This window comes from Hemiscyllium ocellatum, chromosome 18 (genome assembly GCF_020745735.1).
Source record: "Hemiscyllium ocellatum isolate sHemOce1 chromosome 18, sHemOce1.pat.X.cur, whole genome shotgun sequence".
Lineage (NCBI taxonomy): Eukaryota > Metazoa > Chordata > Chondrichthyes > Orectolobiformes > Hemiscylliidae > Hemiscyllium > Hemiscyllium ocellatum.
In genome coordinates, this window is record NC_083418.1 from 67,672,540 (window position 1) to 67,695,487 (window position 22,948).

Below are 22,948 nucleotides of genomic sequence, written 5' to 3' on the forward strand. Positions count from 1 at the left end.
GCTTGTTAACCTTACTATGAACCTCCCTGGGTGCTCACCGAACTTCAGATGTGCTGGAAAAGCACAGCAAGTCAGGCAGCATCAAGGAGCAGGAAAATCAACATTTTGGGCAAGAGCTCTTGCCCGGAACATCGATTCTGCTGCTCTTCGGATGCTGCCTGACCTGCTGTGCTTTTCCAACATCGGACTCTTGACTCTGATCTCCAGCATCTGCAGTCCCTCACTTTCTCCCAGCTATGCAGCCTGTTTGATGGGTGTGATTAGCAAACCAACAGACAAGCTTCTAGATTCAGAAGTCGTTGCATGCAGGAACCACAGAGGTCCCATTCTGAAGAAGGTTCATTAGATCTGAAATGTTAATTCTGCTTTTCCTCCACAGATGCTGCCAGACCTGCTGAGTTTTTCCAGCAATTTCTGTTTTTGTTTGATTTCCAGCATCCATAGTTCTTTGGTTCATTTGAAACTTGTAATTGCTTCCTGTCAAATTGAAGCACTTATCAGCAGGATAAGTGAGCATCTTTATAAAACGGAACATGTCCACGTAGCGACTCAGCCATTTGGAATCAAGGATAATTGGTCTAATGCTGTACCATTTCAGAACTGTTTGCAGTAACGAAGCCTGTGCAGTACTGCAGTAGTTGATCTGTGATCAAACAAGCTAATAACACATTTTCATGTAGATCACAGAGCATGAGACAACTAACACTTTGGAATGTTCTCCACAGTATATCTTGACTCATTTACTCTTCTGCTGTATAGATACTATGTTCTGTTGTCTTAGTTCCAGACAATTCAAGATCATGTCATTTATGGATTCTTTAAGGTATGTTGTATTTGTTTTGCACCCTGAAGAAATCATTACCTCTCTTTCCAGTATTGTTAATTAATGGGTATTTGCTGTTTATAGCTGTAATTATAGCAGAAAACAACAACACTAATGAAAGAGAAATTCCCAAAACTTTGGAGACTGATGAAAATCCATCTGCCACATCAGAAGTTTTTGAAAATACTTGGCCCTCAGAAAAAGACCTTTTGGGAGCATTTGAAGGAGCATTTGAGGTTAAAGGTCACCGAGTGGACCTACAGGGGATTCGGGTTTTAAAGAAAGGTGTCCAGGATGGAGTACCAGGATCCTGTTTTGGAGATTGTGAAGATGATGATGACGACGAAGCCGAATGGGTAAGATTAATTCAGTAATAAAGGGAATTTAATCTTATTTTGCGTTAATGCTATTTTTGCAATCAATGTGGTTTGTAGATAAACAGAGGGGGTCTGTAGGTGTTACTTGGTGATTTGTTTATTTCCATTTGCGGTCTTCTCCTGCTCCAATTTCTTATGTTCCATGCATTATGTTTAATAATGCATATTAATAATTATGCATTATTAAAAACTGATACATAATTTGAAGCTGGAAAATTGTAAATTGTAGATGTTCAGAGTGCACGTATGTGGGGTTTAAACTGTAATCGGTTATTGATGTACAAATGGTCTGTCATAGCCCAGGCTGTTTGGAAGTCTAAGACCTTGAATTAAAAGATTTAATGAAGCTATTAAAATATAAAAAAAAACTATTCATTGATTAAATTTAGTCATGTTATTGTGAAATATATAATGTTTTTTTTATTTACAACTTTATTTTTGAAATTACAGTTGATGGGCTCAAAAAAGCATGGCTGTGATATGTTTATGTATATTTTTCACTAAGTAATATTTGTGGTCAGCAATTACATTTACACTAGATGTGTATTGATTCATACATAAACTGCTTTTGACACTCTAAGAATGATTACTTTTGCAATGAAGACAAAATATACTGCATGTTTACATTCTTAAATCTTGAAACTCTTCATTTTTGTTTGAAAAAGATAACTGTCCAAGTTAAACGTATTAAGAAGTCAAAAATAGACAGTGTTGATAATCCAGACTACAGTATTCGAAGCGGTGAGAAGAGTGACAGTTATCTAGTAACTGAGGAAGATGATCGTTATCGTTCTGCATTTGAAATAAGTGGGCCTAAAATACCATCACCAGGACCACAAGGTAAATGATTATCAAAATATAGGTTTGGAATTCACTCGTGCTACTTTATTTTGTGCATGGATCAGTCGCTCTTCCCGTTGGGCCAGAATCTTTGTCACACATGTATAAGATTAGATTAGATTCCCTACAGTGTGGAAACAGGCCCTTCGGCCCAACCAGTCCTCACTGACCCTCCAAAGAGCAACTCACCCAGACTCATTTCTCTCTAACTAATGCACTTAGCACTATGGGCAATTTAGCATGGCCAATTCACCTGACCTGCACATCTTTGGACTGTGGGGGGAAACTGGAGCACCCGGAGGAAACCTCACGCAGACATGGGGGGACCATGCAATCTCCACGTAGTCACCCGAGGCTGGAATCGAACCTGGGACCCTGGTACCGTGAGACAGCAGTGCTAACCAGTGAGCCACCGTGCTGCCCCCAACCTATATAACCTACATGGAAATTGATAATTCTTCTGGAGAATAAAATAATAATCATTAGTTATAGGATTATGCAAATATTAGAAATAAAAGCAATGTTAGACCATCCATCATTCAGTATAATAAATGGCTGATCTTCAACTTCAGCACCACTTTCCTAACTGCACCTTGTGGCTTGACTCCCTTAGAGAAAGGTCTGTCCAAAGACACTCATCTTCCAACTGAAGGGATTTCTCCTCATGTCAGTCCAAAGTGAAATGTTTGCTATATTACCACTTTGTAATTTCGAACCTTGTGGACTTCTTTGTGGTCAGCACGCTTCTCGGTAATATTCATGAAACTTTGTGTGTCCATTAAATTACTTGGTTGTAAATCTCCAATGTCCACACGCGTTTTGAACACTAAATGTTAGGAGCATTAATGTGGTGCATTTCACTTTCACTAATTTTTCTCAGCAAATCCTCATTGTCACACAGATTAGTGAAAATAATAGAATTGCCTATATGTTTGCTATAAACTTCCAGTTTATGCTAACTCAAAATTAGGGAATCTCATCTTTGCAGCACTGCTTGAAAAGCGGTGCTAATGTCACTTTATTAGTCACAAAACAAATTTAGTTCCTGACATTAGTTCCAGACATTGTTCCTGAGATGAAGCACTATACCACTGCATAGTGCTCCATCTAGCAGCCCAATGAAGTACTGCTGAAAATAGATGCACTGTCTGTTTTGGCATGTAGTATCATTCTATCATGTATTTTCTTAGTAATGAGAAAATTGTATGCACTTTCTTATGTCTTGCATTGTGCCAAGTTGACTAAAATTTAGGAATGGTACATTATGAAGAACAAGATTTATAATACCAGATGCTCTGTTTCAGTTGGCTTCATATTTGTGGATCTTACAGGAAAGAAGCGAGATTATATCAGCCTTGGATGGCCTAGCCCTGATGAATGCATGAAAATCCGTAGAGTGGAACTCACAATGGTTGCAAGCACGTGGCTAGCAGTTTCTGCCAAAAATATAGAGTAAGCCAGATTTCTTTCCTTAGATAATATGAATATTTTTTATTGCATGTATGTCCTGAATACCTTAGAATACACAGGATGGGAGCATCACAGGATGGGAGCTGGTGTTTATTGTACATTGAAACAGCTTTCGTTGTCCTCATTGGACTTTTACCAAATTAACATAGACAAAAGTGCTAGCTGAAATAAAATAATTTAGTCTCCTTTTGTATGTGTTTAAACAATCTCATTATGTGTGCACTTCAATTTGCCAACAGTGTAAAGTCTACATATCCAGGTTTTATTCTTCAGCAATGAATTAAGTCTTACTGAACAGGATCAGAAATTCCATCCTGAAAGGATAGTTTAGAAATAACTGTAAATTTAGAAGTATAATTTTAAGGAGCTCAGATGTATCTGTTGTGATTATTCAAAATTAAAAATGTTTTACATTGTGATACTGTTTGGTTTCCCGAATGATTTGAAGTGACAAAAACATTCAAGGCATTAATGCATTTCTGAACCTACATGGCTATAGAGATTATAACTTGTAAAGGAGAATATTTCTTTGCACAGCTGCCAGAGACGCACTTTTTAATTTCTAACCTCATCTTATTTTGAGACATGTAGTAAGTGAATTAATCTGCATTGGACAACTTAGTTATAAATAATAACAAAAAAAATCAAAAATAATAAACTATTGTAAATTCATCATTGGAAACATTGATTGAAATTTTTTTAGGGTGGAAGGATAAAACATTGGTCCGAGATATGAATTTATTTAATCTCTGTCAGTCATTTAGACACTAGGCATGTTACTTGTGTTTGGGAAATTATTTTGTACGTTAGTGGTGTTTTTGTGCTTAGAACAGTTTTGCAGTGATGTTTCTCTTTTACACACTCGATACTTTTCTGTGCTGACCGTACCATCATCGAAAAATTATGAATTCGTATTGTCGTAATAAAATAAGTTATCTATCTCATTCATGGTATTTTCACTTCAATTTTTTAATTAAACCACTTTTTTTACGTTAACTAAAATTATTCAGTTTTGCAGGAAAATTAGACATGCTGCAAAAGCTTTTGAAGCATGGAAGAATACTTCATCTTCATTAAAAACTATGCAAGATGTACATATTGATAGTAGTGGAATGTTCCTGAGCTCATTGGACAATGCGCCTATTTACTAATAGGCCCTCAAGTCATTTGTGATGTGTCACTATCATGATCTAGACATGCTGCCACTGTATGAATTTGATTACAACGGGAGTTTAGGATGATGTAAGGAGAGAGGAAATTTTGAGCAGAACAGAAACGCCAACATAAGATTATAGGAAATTGGAGCAAGAATAAACCATTCAGCCCATTGAGCCTGTTCTGCCACTCAGTAAGATCATAGTTGATCTGGTTGCACTCTTAACTCCGCTTTCCTGGCTGTACACATAAACTCAACTTGTTGGTCAGTATATTTTAAAATATGACAAATTCCATGGTTGGAATGAGTTCTGACAAATTGTTACAATTTGAATTAATGAGCCTGATTGTCCCAAATATCTGATGTTGCCTGATTTCAAAGTTGTTTCTGATCAAAGACCCTGTGTTGCTGTTAAGGACACTTTTTTACAACTATGTGGCAGTTAATGTTTGTTATTTGACGTGAAATTTGAAAAGTGCGTCTACACTTTAAACACTGAATGTTATGTTACAGTTTTGTCCACTATTTTTTCCCAGGATTGAATCTCATTTTTAACATCGCACCATGTATGCCTAAATAGATAGTGTTGTTATGGGATTGTAGCGATTATAAATGTTTTCCTCATTTCTGCAGGAAAGTCCGTGCCACCAGTTTTTGATGGAATGACTCCTTATTCCTACCCCTGGTTTATTTCCAATATATACTGTATATGATGTGCTTGCTATATTTGAACCTGCAACTACCTTTAAGAATTTTCTCACATACCTTAGTGGGCTAGATCATGTGTTCATTTTCACTTTTGTAATGGAGCACTCCAACACAATTCTGTTCTTTGATATGCCTATTGAGAAATCTGGTAATGGTCTTGACTTCTGTCCGCACACCATTATTAGTCAATATACAGGGTGGAATTCCTACAGTTCCACATGGTATAAGATTGGCTTTATCAGTATCATTGTGAATAGTGTCTGAGCTATTTGTTTATCGTGTAGACTTGATGCTGAAATAGGCTGCATCAAAACTATCCTGCTACCTTAGTCAGATCATTATTTTCCTTACATTGCACAGATTCCTGAATAGGCCTAAGACCACTAATTTCTATCCTGGACAGTGCACAGTTTACAAATGGAAAGATAAGACACTTCAAACATTTGAGCAATAATTGAAGCTAACCGTTTCATGTTGCTAATACACTGTACAGGTTGCAATATCAGAGAAAAATGTGTTTAAGCAACAAGTGATTGGACTTTGCTTCTAGTGTAGTCAGAGATTCCAAAGCAATCCTTCAGATTGCAAGTAAATGGGAAAGAGTAGGGAAATGGGTCAAACCAAATTGGTTTTACAGAACATCCAAAGATTCAGTGGACCAACTGACTGCCACGTGGTATTCTATGAGAATTTAGATTGATATTTAATTATCGTTAGTCATAAAATATCACCCGGAAATATGCTTATAGTGACATCAAGTTTAGCTTTTAAAAGAGAATTGGATAAATAATTGAAAGAGAAAATAAATTAAACAGGTGACACAAATGTCAGAAGAAATGGAGCTAAGTGGATTACTTTTTCCAAAAGCCATCTGTGATGATGTAGTATGCATTCATCTACTTTTACACAAAATAAACTGACTTGGCTCTGTTTGAAATGGGAAACGTGGAAAAGATATAAATCGCAACATTAGAACAGTAGGAAAAGTAACCTGTTCAAATATTTTTTTTGAGTGCAAGACTAATATGCCAAAGGTGCCTTTCGGAATCAATGTTGAAAAAACCGGTCTCCTGTCACGACAGCTACCATTGTAAATAAATTCCAATGATTGTCTTTAGTTTTCAGAAACTCATTGTCATGTATTTTGCAACTTTCTTCTAGTATTACAGAACATATTGACTTTGCCACGTGCCTGCAAGAGCCAGCAGTAGAACCGGTTTGTAATGCCAATCTTCCTGCCAGTATGCACACTTTAGACCATTTACATGGTGTAGCGAGTCGACTCAGTATTCATTATACTGGAGAAAGCCAATTGAAGGAGGTGAGCTGAAATGCAGGAAGAAATCCCCTCTGTCATGAAACTTCCTGTTTTCTTTACTGAATTATTGTGTGTTAAATCAAATTTGAAGCTTAAAAAATACTATATTGATCAGCTGAATAATATATAATATATGTCTAATATATTAACTCACCTGTATAACCAAATATAATGATGCAAAATAATCAAATTATTCCCAATCCTGTGATTGATTGTAGGCTACAGCATGCTTTGCATAGTGCAATCTTTTATTGGTTCACCACAATATGATTCTGGATACTAGGAATATTTCATGCAAGACATGGATGAAGCCACTTGACTGAAGTACTGGTCAGATATCCTTTATCCGCACATCCAAATATCAAAGGTCTTTCAAGAGCAGACCCAAACAGATCTGTAGATATGCTGAGATCAGGTGCTTTGGAAAAGAATTTTGCTTGGCCTGAACAGGCCTAAAAACAAAGTTTTTTTTTTCACAAAGGGTCCAGATCCAGTGTGTCTATGAGGCCATTTGGATCCAGTCAGGCCCTTGGGGAGAGGAAAAAAAAGAGTTTTGCATTAAGGTCCATTCACGTCTATTTGGACTAAGAGCCATGTTTTTCCTCAAAGGACCCTAGCAGACCCATCGTGGACCTAAGTGTGGTCATTATTTTGTCCCAAATTCTTCTCCTCTGTGAATAATTATTTATACAAACCTATGCACACAATGTGATCAATAATAGTTGGGTGCGGCCATCACAGGAGGTAATAACCATTTTGAATTACTTACATAGTAAAACAAAGACCTGTGGAAGCTGAGGTTCTGTTAAACCAAAACTGGAATTGCTGGGGAAATATAGCAGGCCTGACAGCGTCTGTGGAGAGAAAGCATGGTTAGTGTTTCGAGTCCAGTGACCTTTGTTCAGAACTGACTTACTTAACTGATTCATTAAGCAAGATGGCAAAGATTTCCCAACACAGCTGGCAAAACTGAACAGGTTCCAAAAACCCTTGCAAGGGTCAGAATCCGTTTCTTTGATCAGTGCGTCTGAGATGCAGACTGTTCTTTGTATTTCCTTAATGTATAATTTGTATAATTCAGCATTCCAAACAGAGGCTGTAATCTTGATTTTAACCCTATTTGCCAGATAGAACAAGCAATTAAAATTTTGCAAATCTCTTTAGTGCCTTGTAACCTAAAGCCAAAAATATTCTTTATTCAGAAAAGAGTTGGTCCTGAGGTTTTTGATAAAGGATACCCAACTTATATAAAGGATGTTGTTAGGCCATCATTCAATAGTCATTGGACAGCTTTTTGGCATGTGGTCCATTGTTGTACACTCTCTAATACATTGATGTAGGTTGGACTAGATTTGATTTATTCTCTTTAATTTAGTAATGGGATGTGGGTATTGCCAGCTAGCCCAGCATTTATTGCTCATTCCTAACTGCCAGAGTGTAGTTAAGAGTCACATGTGAGCCTGGAGTCACATGTATGACAGCAAAGATGATGGCGTATTTCCTGCCATGAAGGACATGAGTAAACTAGACAGATTTTTACGACAATCACCAGTGACTATATGGTCACTATTAAGTTTACCTCTTTTGTTTAAGTTGTTCATTGAATTCCAGGTTCACAGGATTTGCACCCATGTCTCTTGGCATTAACCTGGAGTTCTGGATTAGTAGTCTCCCTCTCCCTTTCTCTCTCCTGGTCTACCACATTTCTCCTCTCCTCTTCCTTCCCCCTTTCTTTTATATTGGATATTATTAAAGGGCGTTATTCTGTTGGGCAGTGTTTAAAAGTTGCACTAATGTACTGTTTACATAACTAGCTTTGCAGTGTTTTATAATTTTCTGATCTAAGTTCACTTATTTGATAATGGATTGGTTATCCCAGAAAAAAAAATAGTTGTGCAGAATCTAAATTTAAGTTTAATCTATTTGCAGATGTATTAAGTGAAATGCTCATAGATTGGGAACTTTAAGAAGTTGATAGAGAGGGCAATGATGAGAGATTAAGGAACATGAATTGTTACCCAATGAGTTGAAAGAACCTGAGGATTGCGACCACTGGGATTTGTTAAAGTGAATAGTGTAAATGCATTTGAGGAAGTACTAAGCAAGCATATGTGGTAGGAAATAATAATTGATAATGGTGATAGATTTAAATGGGACAAGGAGGAGGAGGTGTAAGTGCAGCAGAAACATGGACATTTTATAAGAAATAGGAGCGGGAGTCCATTGAGCCAGTCCATTGAGCTGACTGTGCCTTTTAAAAAGATCATGTGTAATCTGGTTATGGTCTTAACCCCACTTTGCTACCTCTACCTCAAAACCCTTGATTCCTTTGTCAGCAGGGTTTAAAATGTACAAAAAAATTATGATCATTGGAGCGATTCTGATAAAAGGTTATCACCTAAACGCAGCATAAATTGATTGGCTCAAAGGGCCTGTTTCTGTGCCATGTCTCCAATGTAATTTTATGTAAAAGTTGTTTCTTATCAAGAACCATATGCAGCGCTTAAACAGGACATTTTGATTTAACTATGTGACAGTAAATGTTGCTAGTTATGACATGAAATTTGAAAAGTTCACTAAAACATCAACCATTGAAATTTTTACATTGCAATTTTCTTTGCCTTCTCCTCCTCTGTTCTTAGACACTAAATGTGCAAAGCTTCAGTTTTGTTGAGAGATGAGACAAGTTGCGATTATCCTCCATAGAACAGAGAAGGTTATGGGGAAATTAACAGAGGCATTCAAAACTGGTAAGGGTTTCAACAGAGTTAATGAAGAAAACCTGCTTACGCTGGCAAGGGTTTTAATAACCAGAGGATGCAGATAATTGACAAAAGGGTGATGAATGTTAAGAGACAGTGACATTTTTTGCTAATTTTAACAATATTAATAGTTCTATTTGTTTTTACCAATAGGTTTTACAAAATCTAGGCAAAGACAATTATCCATCCCAGTCATTTGAGCAGGTTGGAACACGAATAGCCAAAGTGTTAGAAAAAGTAAGTTGCTTCCAGTGATTAATTTTTAATTGCAGTTCTAAGTTGAATATGACATCCAAGTTTCAGTTGCCATTTACTCATTGTGGACCTAATTTAAGATTCGTGCTAAGTATGAAAGTTTTTGATTGGACATGTAAATCTTTAGTTTACAGGGAACTCTAATGACTCCTCTTCTGTGTATGTAAAATCACAGAATCATTTATGGCACAGGAGAGGCTGTTCAGTCCATCCAGTTCATGTCAAATCCCAGCAGACAAATGTAAGCAATCCCACTATACCTTGTGGTCTCTGTAGTCTTGGAAGTTGATTTCCTTCAAATACCTACCTAATTTCTTTGTGGAAATCATTGACTTCACACATCCATCATTGTTGTGAACAGTAAGTTCCAGGTCATTACCAACTGTGTTGAGAAGTTCTTCTCACATTCTTCTTGTACATCAAAGAACAGTACAGCGCAGGAACAGGCCCTTCAGCCTACCGAGACTGTGCCAACACATGATGCCTTTCTAAACTAAAAATGTTTTGCCTCTATGTGGTCTGTATTCCATTATTCCCTGCCTATTCATATATCTGTTAAGGTGTCTCTTAAATGTTGATGTATCTAGCTCCATCACCACCTCTGGCTGCATGTTCCAGGTACTTACCACCCTCTGTTAAAAAAAACACTTGCCTTCCACACCTTTAAACTTACCCCCTTTGTTTTTAACCTTAAGCCTATGTCCCCTAATAATTGACATTGCTGTCCTGGTAAAAAGACTCTGACCATGTATTCTATCCATGCCTCTCATAATTTTGTCAATTTCTTTCAGGTCACCCCTCATTCTTTGAGGTTGAAGTGAAAACGTCATGCCCAAATACCGAGTTTGTGTCCCTATTACTCGTATGATCAGATAATGGGAGCTTATTTTCCATATCCATATCCTGTACACCTTTATCAAAATCTTCCCTCAGTCTCCTTGCTGTATGAAGTACCTTGTAACTTTGTTCCTTTCAGTATCTCCTGCCACTTTTATTAAGTTTATGTTCCCTCTCCCCAACCTTTCTGCCAAAATGAATCATGTTATGTTAGAGAATATAAAGAATGTGGGTTTGAATCTGTAGTTTTTCATGTGTTAATTTCTGGCCTTTGCTTTTCATTAAAACATGATATCAGTTGGAAGCTGTATGCAAACCTAAAGCAAGCCTATCTGACCATACGTAACTCTTTGTGGCTCAGAGCAGCAGTAATTTTATGATTAGAAGTACTTTCTCATGGTTTCAAATATTTAATTCGGTACCACTTTACAGATCCGTAATATACACTTGTATCTAAATACAATACAACATACTGATGTAAATCCATCTATGTTCAAAGCAGTATTTATAAAAACACTGTCTAAACATTATTTTTTTATCCATGGAGTGAGACTACAGCTTTCACATATTTATCCTGGCTGAATGAGAAACCTTTCAAAATAAGACCATAAGACATAGGAGTGGAAGTAAGGCCATTCGGCCCATCGAGTCCACTCCGCCATTCAATCATGGTTGATGGGCATTTCAACTCCACTTACCAGCATTCTCCCCGTAGCCCTTAATTCCTTGTGACATCAAGAATTTATCAATATCTGCCTTGAAGACATTTAGCGTCCCGGCCTCCACTGCACTCTGCAGCAATGAATTCCACAGGCCCAGCAATCTCTCGCTGAAGAAATGTCTCCACATTTCTGTTCTGAATTGACCCCCCTCTAATTCTAAGGCTGTGTCCACGGGTCCTCGTCTCCTAGCGTCCACCCTTTCCAAGCCATGTATTATCTTGGAAGTTTCTATTAAATCTCCCCTTAATCTTCTAAACTTAATGAATACAATCCCAGGATCCTCAGCCATTCCTCATATGTTAGACCAACCATTCGTCCGTGTGAATCTCCGCTGGATACACTCCAGTGCCAGTATGTCCTTCCTGAGGTGTGGGGACCATAACTGGACACAGTACTCCAAATGGAGCCTAACCAGAGCTTTATAAAGTCTCAGTAGCACAACGGTGCTTTTATATTCCAACCCTCTTGAGATAAATGACAATTTAATGACACATAAAAATGTTTGATCAGTTCATTTTATGATTTTTAATTCAACAGAATCAAACTTCCTGGGTGCTTTCAAGTATGGCTGCACTTTATTGGAGAGTTAGAGGTCAAGGAAAGAAAGCTATTGACTGCTTACGTCAAGCATTACACTATGCACCTCATCACATGAAAGTAAGAAATTCTATATGTCATGTTTTAATGAAACGTTGTCAAACCTTTTAGTTTGAAAGAAACATAATCTTGGGCAGTAAAGTAGACACTACATATTTTATTCTTGGTGAGTCTGTGCATTTGGTGTATATGAAGGTTCTAAGTGACTATCGCAATTCCAGAAAAATATTTGATCTATAAATTTCCTTGACAGGTAGGTCTTCAGATTTGCACTTTAATTCTTTTTGTTCTATTTTATACTGACCCATCACATAAAAATCATGTTACTGATTTGAGCACTGCACTTAGTTGAGTTTCTTTCATATGATTAGTTAATATAATGAGGTTTATTTGCAGATTGGTCTGGTCTCTTATGTGATATTTATATTGCTTCTTTCGTATTAATGCAAGTCATTTTTGAAGGCCAAGTGAAGCTTAGATGGGAACTTTGACTTTAAATGTACTGAAGGCAAAATTATCAGGTTAAATAAGTAGTTTAATGGTACTTAAACTTTGCATCAGATGCACTGTAATTCTAGCCTATCGCAAAAACAAATTTCTGATCTGAACCACCACCTCATTGCAATCTTGCAGTTTTTGGTCGCAGGGACACTTAGTCACATGGTTATCCATTTAGTCCTTTTGCCTTTTCAGTCTTTCGTTGTTACCACAGCTGATTTGTAAATTGCCTTTATACCATATCCCTTAATATCTTTGTTATATTATACACAAAGAAAGACTTCGAACATCTATTCTAAATTTGCCTTACATAATCTTGAACCAACATAATCATAACTGCCTTGGCATATGTGAAAATTGTACTTCTTAAAAATAATTCTGTAACTTGCTAAGTATCTGAAGACGCCATGCCTTCTCCAAGTTGAACACAGAACATTACAGTGCAGTACAGACCCTTCAGCCCTCAATGTTGTGCCGATCTTTGAAATTAATCTAATACCCATCTAACCTACACTGTTCCATTATCGATATGTATGCCCAATGCCTATTTAAATGCCCTTAACGTCAGCGAGTCTACTAATGTTGCAGGCAGGCCGTTCCATGCCCCTACAACTGATATCTGTCCTAACTCTATCACCCCTAAATTTAAAGTTATGTCCCCTCATGTTAGCCTTCACCATCCGACAAAAAAGGCTCTCACTGTCCACCCAATGTAACCCTCTGATTATCTTATGTCTCGTTTAAGTCACCGCTCAACTTCTCTCCAACAAAAACAGCCTCAGTTCCCTCAGCCATTCTTTGTAAGACCTTTCTTCCATACCAGGCAATATCCTAGTAAATCTCCTCTGCACCCTTTCCAAAGCTTCCACATCCTTCCCATAATGCAGTACCAGAAAAATACGCCGTACTCCAGGTGCGGCCTTACCAGTGTCTTGTACACCTATTCCTGATGAAGGGCTTTTGCCCGAAACGTTGATTTTCCTGCTCCTTGGATGCTGCCTGAACTGCTGTGCTTTTCCAGCACCACTCTAATCTAGAATCTGGTTTCCAGCATCTGCAGTCGTTGTTTTTACCCAGTGTCTTGTACAGCTGAAGCATGACCTCGTGGCTCTTAAACTCAATCCCCCTACCAATAAACACCAACACACCATATACCTTCTTGTCACCCAGGTCGATAGGGTTGTTAACTTTCAGGGATTTATGCACCTGGACACAGATCTCTCTGTTCATCTCCACTGCCAAGAATTTTACCATTCGCCCAGTACTCTGCATTCCTGTTACTACTTCTGAAGTGAACTGCATCACACTTTTCTGCATTAAACTCCATTTGCCACTACTTAGCCCAGCTGTGCACCTTATCTATGTCCTTCTGTAACCCACAACATCCTTTGGCATTATCCACAATGCTGCTTACCTTAGTGTCATCCACAAATTTACTAATTCATCCTTCTACGCCTACATCCAGATCGTTTTTAAAAATGACAAACAGCAGTTGCCCCAAAACAGATCCTTGCAGCACACCACTGGTAACTGAGTACCAGGATGAATTTCCCATCAACTGTCACCCTCTGTCTTCTTTCAGCTAGCCAGTTTCTGATCCAAGCCGCTACATCACTTTCAATCTCGAAACTCTGTATTTTGTGCAATAGTCTACCGTGTGAAACCTTATCACACACCTTACTCAAGTCCAAATACACCACATCAACTGCTTTATCTTCATCCACCAGTTTTATCGCCTTTTCGAAGAACTCAATAAGGTTAGTTAGGCATGACCTACCCTTCACAAAACCATGTTGACTATCCCTAATCAAATTATTTCTTTCCAGATGATTATAAATCCTATCTCTTATAACCTTTTCCAACACCTTACCCACAACCGAAGTAAGGCTCACTGGCCTGTAATTACCCGGTTTGTCCCGACTCCCCTTCTTAAACAAAGGAACAACATTTGCTATCTCCAATCTTCTGGCACTACTCCTGTCGGCAATGATGACATAAAGATCAAAACCAAAGGCTTGCAATCTCCTCCCTGACTTCCCAAAGACTTCCCATCCGGCCTAGAGACCTTTTCTATTTTCAGATCTTTCAAAATTGCTAAAGCCTCCTCTTTGTCAACCGCAATCCCATCTAAACTAATAGCCTGTATCTCCATATTCTCACTAACATTGCCCTTTTCCCATGTGAATACTGACAAAAAGTGTTCATTAAGTGCTTCTCCTATGTCCTCAGATTCCACTCTAACTTCCCACGACTGTCATTGATTGGCCTTAATCTTACTCTAGACATTCTTTTATTCCTGATAAACCTATAGAAGGTCATAGGGTTTTCCTTTATCCTATCTGCCAACAACTTTTCATGTCCCCTCCTGGCTCTTCTTATCCATCTCCTTAGAATTTTTCTGGCTAATTTATAACTCTCAGGCCCCCTAACTGAACCTTCACACCTCATCCTCACATAAGCCGCCGCCTTTCTGTTGACAAGAGCTTCACCTTCTTTAGTAAACCATGGTTCCCTCTCTCAACAACTACTTCCCTGCCTGATAGGTATGTACTTAGCAAGGACCAAAATAGTTTTCCTTGAATAAGCTCCACATTTCAAGAGTGTCCATCCCCTACAGTTTGCTTCCCCATCCTATGTATCCTAAATCTTGTCTAATCGCATCAAAATTGCCTTTCCCCCAGTTATACCCCTTTCCATGTGGTATATACCTATCCTTGCCCATTGCTGTTGTAAACATAACTGAATTGTGGTCACTATCGCCAAAGTGCTCACCTACCTCCAAATCTTAACACCTGGCCAGGTTCATTCACCAGTACGAAATCCAATGTGGCTTCGCCCTTTGTTGGCCTGTCTACATACTGTGTCAGAAAACCCTCCTGCACACATTGAGCAAAAAACTCGCCCAACTAAACTACTTGAACTATAGCATTCCCAGTCAATATTGGGGAAGTTAAAGTCCCCCATAACAACTACTGTTACTCTTGCTCCTATTGAGAATAATCTTTGCTATCCTTATTTTATGCTATGACTTTTTTAAAAATGTAAAAGCCCTATCCTGATCCATTCATTCCTTATAGTTTCCCTGATAACATTATCCATTGACTTTTCTGTTTTCCACACTACCTCACGGTCTTGACCCTTATGTTCCAAGTGGAAGTGTTTCTGTACTCCAGTTGCAGCTTAAGTGAAACATTCAGGATACCTCTAGGATGTAAATGCAGCTAATTTGACAGGATAATATAGTGACCAGCAGGTAAACTAAAAATATCTGCTGCACCTGACCCAAGGAGTTTATATTCCCACTACTTCACACACCACAGCATAAATGCAGCATATTGCTGATGCTGGACATCTTAAATAAAAACAAAGTTCTGGAGAAACTCAACAGATTTGATAACATTTAGAAAAGATAAAAGGGTGCTTTTGAAAAAAACAAGAGTTAATGTTTTCATTTCAATATAAAATGGTGGAGATTGGTATAATGACAGCACTTAAAAGGCATCTGGATGGGGATATGAATAGGGAAGGTTTCGAGTGATTTTGCCCAAATGCTGGCAAATGGGACTAGATTTACTAAGGATATATGGGCAGCATGGATGAGTTGGACTGGAAAGGTCTGTTTCTGAGCCTAATATCTTGAGTCTGAGGCATATTGATACCGCAAGAATACTGAATTTCTTCTGCGTATCCTACTTTTACATAAAATTAAAGTACTTTTTCCAGCTACCAATATGACCAATTAGATGTCTTTTCTGTATCAGGCTTTAAACATGAGATCTATCAACTGTTTTTGTTTCAATATGTGTGATTCTTCAGGTACAGTGACAAAAAACCTATTTCTCTACTGATATTGACTTTCTGAAAGAAACAACACTTTAGCCAATGGATTGTCTTTGAAGGCAAAAGGATAAAACACATAAAATGTTAGGGATTTTTCTTGTGTTGTCCTGACATGGGTGGTCAAGTCACTAATCATGCATGGTTGTCTGTGAAGCTTTTCAGATGCAGCTTGCTTAGGAAAAAATTACCTTAAGATGCTTCTTCAAACGAACAAAGACGTTTGACCCTAAATTCAACAGAACAGTTTCATGATCAGCAATGGAAAATCAGCTAAAGGGCTTGTTCTGAGTAAGCTTTCCTCCTGCTCTGTCTTTAGAAGGCTTCCTTGCAGTTGAACTAGATTTTAAAAACAAAAACTCTTCACCATTCACTGATAAAAACTGGACTCTAATGGTTTAAAACAATGGAAGCAGTTATCACCAGTCATCTGATTTCTAAAAAGCCTTGTTTGAGAAAAATCACCAGTGTCCACAATGGACTTGCAGTTACTACTTTTAAATGATTCCAGGTATTTCCACAAAACATGAAATCAATCAATTTTATGCGATCCTTTAAAACTTAACTTATCCAAGCAATCTTCATAATATATTTTAGTGTACCTCCTTCTCCTTTTACTTCTCCTTTTAATTCCAAAATTCAGTGAATGTTCATTTGCTTAAAGCACCTTCTGAAGATTAGCATGGGGGGAATCCAATGAGTTCACAATCTCCTTTGTTTCTGTTCCCAATGAAGAATCTATGATTTCAGAAGTTTGGAGATTGCGTACAATACAGAAATATCATGGACATTTGGGATTTAACAAACCTAAGGAGGATATATGATAGGTCCCCGTTTTAATCTGTTTTACTTTGATGTCTTCTAATGAGGCATGTGTTCTTGGTTAGTATCATGAGTTTTGTTTTAAAAGTAGTTTCATCCCAACCTAGTGTAGGACTGGAACACTGGATCTGCGTCATTTTGCAGAGGCATTTGTCACTTCCTGACCTTTCTCTGGATGCTGACCTACCAGCTCTCAGCCTTTCCTACTCCCTAACCCACCCTTTCATTGCTGACTCCTGAAGCTGTCCTCACCTAAAGCCCTTGGTCACAGTAAGGTTCAAGATGAAGTGGCGGTGGAGAGAGGTTTCAGGAAGCAAGATCATCTGCAAGTGGAACCTAAGTAGAAAGTTAGCATATTAATTTTGTATTTTATGTTGAATGTTTTTTAATTTAGAATCATGGACCAGCATCCCCGCAGTGCAACTAATGGCCATTTGGCCAATTGAGTCTGTGCTGACCCTCCAAAGAGCATCCCACCCAGACCCACCTCTCCCTACTTCCCGTACCCTGCACTTACCTTGGCTAATCCACCTAGCCTACATGTCCCAGGACATAATGGGACAATTTAGCATGGACAGTTTAGCATGGCCAATTCACCTAAACTGCCCATCTTTGGACTGTGGGAGGAAAGCTGAGCACCTGGTGGAAACCCACGCAGACATCCGGTGAATAAGGAGGTCTTCCAGGAACAGTGAGTGGTGGTAGGTTGGGGCTAGAACTGGGCAAGAGCTGTGCCACAAAAGCAGGGTACGTATTAATGAAATAGGTTTGGTGAGATCACTGAGAGATTCTGGGCAACTTCACAGTCAGAAGCCCTCTGCGAAACTTGATAAAACCGGAACTAAGCCAAAAAAAAGTTTATTCAGCCAACTGTCTTTTATCAGCAATAATCAAGTTCAGTACCACTAAGTAAATGTACATTCATTTGTGATTTTGACGGAAGTTTGCCATTCCTAGCTTCCAAAGATTGAATATTCTTGATTTACGACTTAAACCTGTTTAATTAATCATCTAGACGTAAAAGTTGCAGCTGTAGCCACCATGCCTATCTTAACTGCTTTTTCAGACCTTGCTAATGCTACTGTTAAGCTAGGAAAACTGTTTTGCCTTACTGTTATCCACCAAATCTTGTACAGGATTCACCAGTTTTGAGCCTTTGGAATTGTGATAATCCAAATTAAGGTAATAAACGTTTGAAGATACGTGATATGAAATTATACCAAATCCATCGTTACACAAAAGATGAGAAGTTATTTTAATATTCATGGAATTTTTTTGACTAAAGGTGTTCAATCTAAAATAATTTCTCTCTGCGAATGCTGTTAGATTTGCTGCATATTTTCAGAATTTCCTTTTAATTCTAAATTTCCAATATCTGAAAAATGTTACTTTTGTGTTATTGATTAACTTAGTTTTGGAGATGGTCCTTGATATTGAAGTTTGCAGGTTGTTTAATGATCATCTCCTTTAGATGATCTAACATTGAGATGCAGTAAACTGGACTGAAAAGTCTTATCGATTCCTCCTTTAACTTGTTTTGTTATTTTTGAGCAGGATGTGCCTCTCATTAGTTTGGCAAATATTTTTCACAATGCTAAACTCTGGGATGATGCAATCATCGTCGCTACGATGGCAGTGGAAATTGCCCCCCATTTTGTTGTCAATCACTTTACCCTGGCTAACGTCTATTTAGCAATGGTAAGTAGCACTGGTTCGAGCATCACTCATGGTCCATTGGTATGGGTGAATATCTGTTCATATTGAGTTCAGACTTGACATTTTGGGTGAAATGAAACTTCCCTTGGAACGCACACAAATATTTGAGAAACTATCATGAACAAGTGGTTTTGTTTTGCATGCAAGTGATGTAGACCATTGACCTTCCTTACAATTTTAAATTTTGGGAAACTTTGAGATTTATTTAACGATGGTCCCATTAGGTCCGATTTCTGCTTTTATTTAACATATTTTTCTCATTTCACTTGTGTGAAACCTATACTATATCTCTAGATTAAGGTTGCCAATGTGAATCTATTTTTTTGGAAAATTATATGTATAAGCAGACTGCAGCATGAAATACGAATCCAGTTCACCACCTGGCTGTAACCGACAGCCTTAGCCCACATTAATGCAGCTCCGCCACGTGGTCAATGAAAGATGTAGGAAATATCTGAAGTTAACAACGTTATCATGGAAAGCATTATGTGCAAAATGGAATGCTTTAACTACACTTTGCATTGAGCTTGGTTCAAGGTCAAAGTGAGAAGATTGAACCACAGAAAGTATGAAGTGACATTTGCGGGCAGAGGAGAGCAATTCTCAAAGCAATCACCTAATTCACCTCCCCAAGCCACAATGTGAGCAGCAAATAGGAAATGTTTGGAAACTGCTTTTCGGCAGTTTGCAGCAGAGCCAGGAGAAGGGGTTGTATGTGGTACCAAAAGCCAAGACTGGGAATGGGGTAGAGCCAAGCTCATTGTCTTAAGTGGAATTCTCATCATTTAGCATCCATAGGTACAGAGTTGAAAGAACTTCCTTTTTAAAAGTTTCAGAACTGTCAGCTTCACAACTGAGCTCATCTTCCATGTGAGTTTCTTGCATAGGTGACTTGTTGTGTCACTGCTTCTAACCTTCATGCACTTGCCTGGTTTCGGTTTTCTTTGAAAGCCTGCCAGAAAAGCATCAAGCTGCCCAAAGGTCAATAACAGTGGTTAATACTGGCAGGCTTACAGCAATTGTCAGAACAGTGCTCCAGGTTAGAATTAGAATTAGATTTTATTGTTGTGTGTACTTAAGTATAGGTATACCGGGTGACCCCCGTATTGGCGGAATCGTTTTCCGCGGTTTCAGTTACCCGAGGTTTGCCATGGCTCAAACATATAGGGAACCTTCCAGCACGAAGTCACTACAGGAAAGGAACATTTCCCATTGAAATGAATGGGTTCACTCCTATCTGCAGTTTCAGGCTTCCACGGTAGTTTGTGGAACATATCCCCTGTGGCTACAGGGGGACTACTGTACATAAAAAGTGTACAAAGTCTCCATTTTTGACCAAATCTGGTCAAGAAATGGTAAGAAAGATCCCTAGAGTTAATGTTAATTGAATGTTATGAGGGAAGCAATTTTAATGTTTAATGCCACAAGATTTAATACTGCTCTACACATAAAAGTTATCTGTTGAATTTAAATTGGTATATAAATTTTCTTCATACCCAGAAGTAGGCATAATTCCAATGAAATGCTGTGCTAATGTACCAGATCTCCTCCAAAACCAAATGTAAGAAACTAAAAACAGAATGATGCTATACAGGGGGTTGACTGATTCTCGCCCCTTTTTATTGGATCTTGCATTTTAAGAGAAAATTTTTAGGGACAGGATTTATTTGCATTTGGAAAAGAACAGACTTATCAGATAGTCAGTTCAGCTTTGTGCAGGGGAGGTCCTGTCTCTGCTTTTTGAGGAAGTAATGAAGTCTACGTAGAATTTACTAAAACATTTAACAAGGTCCTTCGTGGTAGGCTGGTCCTGAAAATTGTCACGTGGGTGAGTTGCTAAGTTGGATACAAAATTGGTTTGGTCATTAGAAGACAGAGGATAGTTGCGAAGAGGTGTTTTTCTGACCTTGTGGTCTGTGACCAGTGATGTTCCATAACAGTCAGTGTTGGGACCTCTATTGTTTCTGAATAATACATTAATTATTTGGATGAAAATGTAGCTGGTCAGATGTCACAAAAATTTGGTGGGATTGTGGATATTGAGGAAGTTGGTTCAAAGGAGATAGATCAGCTGGAAAGTTGGGTGGAGAAATGGCAGGTAGAGTTTAATCTGGACAAGTATGAGGTGATGCATTTTAGAAGGTCAAATGAAAGAGGAAATTATACAGTAAATGGCAGGATTCTTAAGAGCACTGATATACTGAGGGATCTGGGTGCAAGTACATAGCTTCCTGAAAGGGACAACATGTGGATAAAGTGGTAAAGCAGGAGATGGCATATTTGCCTCCATTCAAAACATTGAGTATAAAAGTTGACAGGTCATGTTGCAGCTGTATAAAACTTTGGTTAGGCTACATTTGGAGTATTGTGTGTTCTGGGAACCAGACTCTAGGAAGGATGTGGTGGCTTTGGACAGTGTACAAAAAATGTTTACCAAGATGTTGCCTGCATTGGAGTCTATCAAATATAAGGAAAGGTTGGACAAATTTGGGTTGTTTGTGCTAGTGTGTCAGAGGCTGAGGGTTGACCTGACAAAGTATACAAAATTGAGATAGCATGGATAAATGGAATCCTTTTCCCAGGATAGAAATGTCAAATTCTAGGGACATAGGTTTAGGGTGATGGGAATATTTAAAAGAAATGTGCTGGGCAAATTTTTTAAACAGTGTGATAAGTGCCTGGAATGCACTACCAGAGGAGGTGGTAGAAGCAGATATGCTGGCAGTGTTTAAGAGCCATTAGATAATCAGGCAGGGTTTAGAAAGTCATGGACCATATTAGGCAAATAGCATTAGTTTAGAATGGCAACATGGTGGGCTGAAGGCCCTGTTCCTGTGCTGTACTATTCTGTGTTCAATGATGTAAAGGTTTTAGAGAAGGTGCAGAAATGTTTAATGAAAATATTTCTAGCAACAAGGAATTTAAGTTATGAAGTTGTGCTTTCTTTAAAGAAAAGAAAGCTAAGACCAAAGTGTTCAAAATCATGAAGGGTCTGGATGGAGTAGATAGGGAGGATCAAGAATGAGAGAGCACAAATTTAAAGTAATGACTGAAAGGCGCCAAAGAGACGAGAGGAGAAACATTGTCGTGCAGACTGTTGATCGGGTCTGGAATGTATTGGAAGCAGGCTTTGTGGAGAAGGATTGCCAGAATAGGAGTATGTAACGTGTTCATGATGAATCAGAAACCTATTTTATACTGCACATGATTCTTGAGTCTTTTTCCAATTTGACTGAACTTTTCCCAATTGCCTATTATTTAATTCTACCTTGGTACTTCTCTATCAGGTTTTTTTGTGGAACTAGGTGTTCAAAACAGCAATCAGCAAAATCTCCAAACTTTCTGATCAAGCAAGTGCAAACACAGTTGTGAACCATTCAGTCTTTATCCTTTGACCCTTCAGAAGTTGTATTGGGCCCCAATACCCCTCTCTGACAGTGAAGCCCTGTGTTGTTCAATCATTTCATACTGTTGCTTTGAAGTCATTTGATCATCTACCCTTTGAGGTTACTGATGAAATAGAATCCAATTACATCTTTGTACGAAGTAATTATATTGAATAATATCAAGTATCCAGGCTGGCGAAAGTCATCTTGTGCAATTTATCTGCAAGTATCCCTTTCTCCCAATTCAATGTTATCATGTATTCATATAGCAATGTGCAGAGCACGTTAATGAAGCAGTCACCAAAATCAGTGCTATAGGTAAAGGGATAGTTTTCTGTGAAATTGACAATATTGCACCATACTGTTAGAATAAGATTTGTATCCTCTAGTTTGTTTATTACTTGCAATGAGATCACCTTTAGGGTTCACACAAACTATCACTGAATAATATAGTTGATACTCTTGATATTAATGACCCATACTATATATCCAGAGGATGATATTTATAGTCAGACGTCAATAATGAACATTGTCATTTTGCTAGGACCTTGCTGGAATTGTTGGTAAATCTTGATGGAGAGGCTTAAAGAGACTCGTTAGGCACCTGGACTTAAGAAAACCAGCAGGGCCTGTACTATTTTCTATCTCTCAGGCCTTAAATGGTGGTCATGGTTAGCATAGGAAACTGTAAATGAGCAAATATTACCTACTGTAGTTACACAGGAAGTCACGAGTGAATGTTGGGTGAGGGAATTATGCCTACAGGAAGTAGAATGGAAGGTAGCAGATGATCTTCTGAATGCAGGACTGATGGGATTGATTGT

At 38.2% G+C, this 22,948-nt stretch overlaps 1 protein-coding gene across 1 annotated transcript in view; it reads left to right on the forward strand.

Moving 5' to 3' along the window:
• Nucleotides 1–22,948, forward strand: part of ttc17 (tetratricopeptide repeat domain 17) — a 94,367-nt gene that overhangs the window by 69,239 nt on the left and 2,180 nt on the right. The window contains exons 18-24 of the mRNA XM_060839078.1: nucleotides 908–1,179; nucleotides 1,866–2,040; nucleotides 3,372–3,492; nucleotides 6,536–6,695; nucleotides 9,608–9,691; nucleotides 11,806–11,925; nucleotides 18,577–18,720. Coding sequence (XP_060695061.1) covers nucleotides 908–1,179; nucleotides 1,866–2,040; nucleotides 3,372–3,492; nucleotides 6,536–6,695; nucleotides 9,608–9,691; nucleotides 11,806–11,925; nucleotides 18,577–18,720 — 1,076 coding nt within the window. The remainder of the gene's footprint in view (nucleotides 1–907; nucleotides 1,180–1,865; nucleotides 2,041–3,371; nucleotides 3,493–6,535; nucleotides 6,696–9,607; nucleotides 9,692–11,805; nucleotides 11,926–18,576; nucleotides 18,721–22,948) is intronic.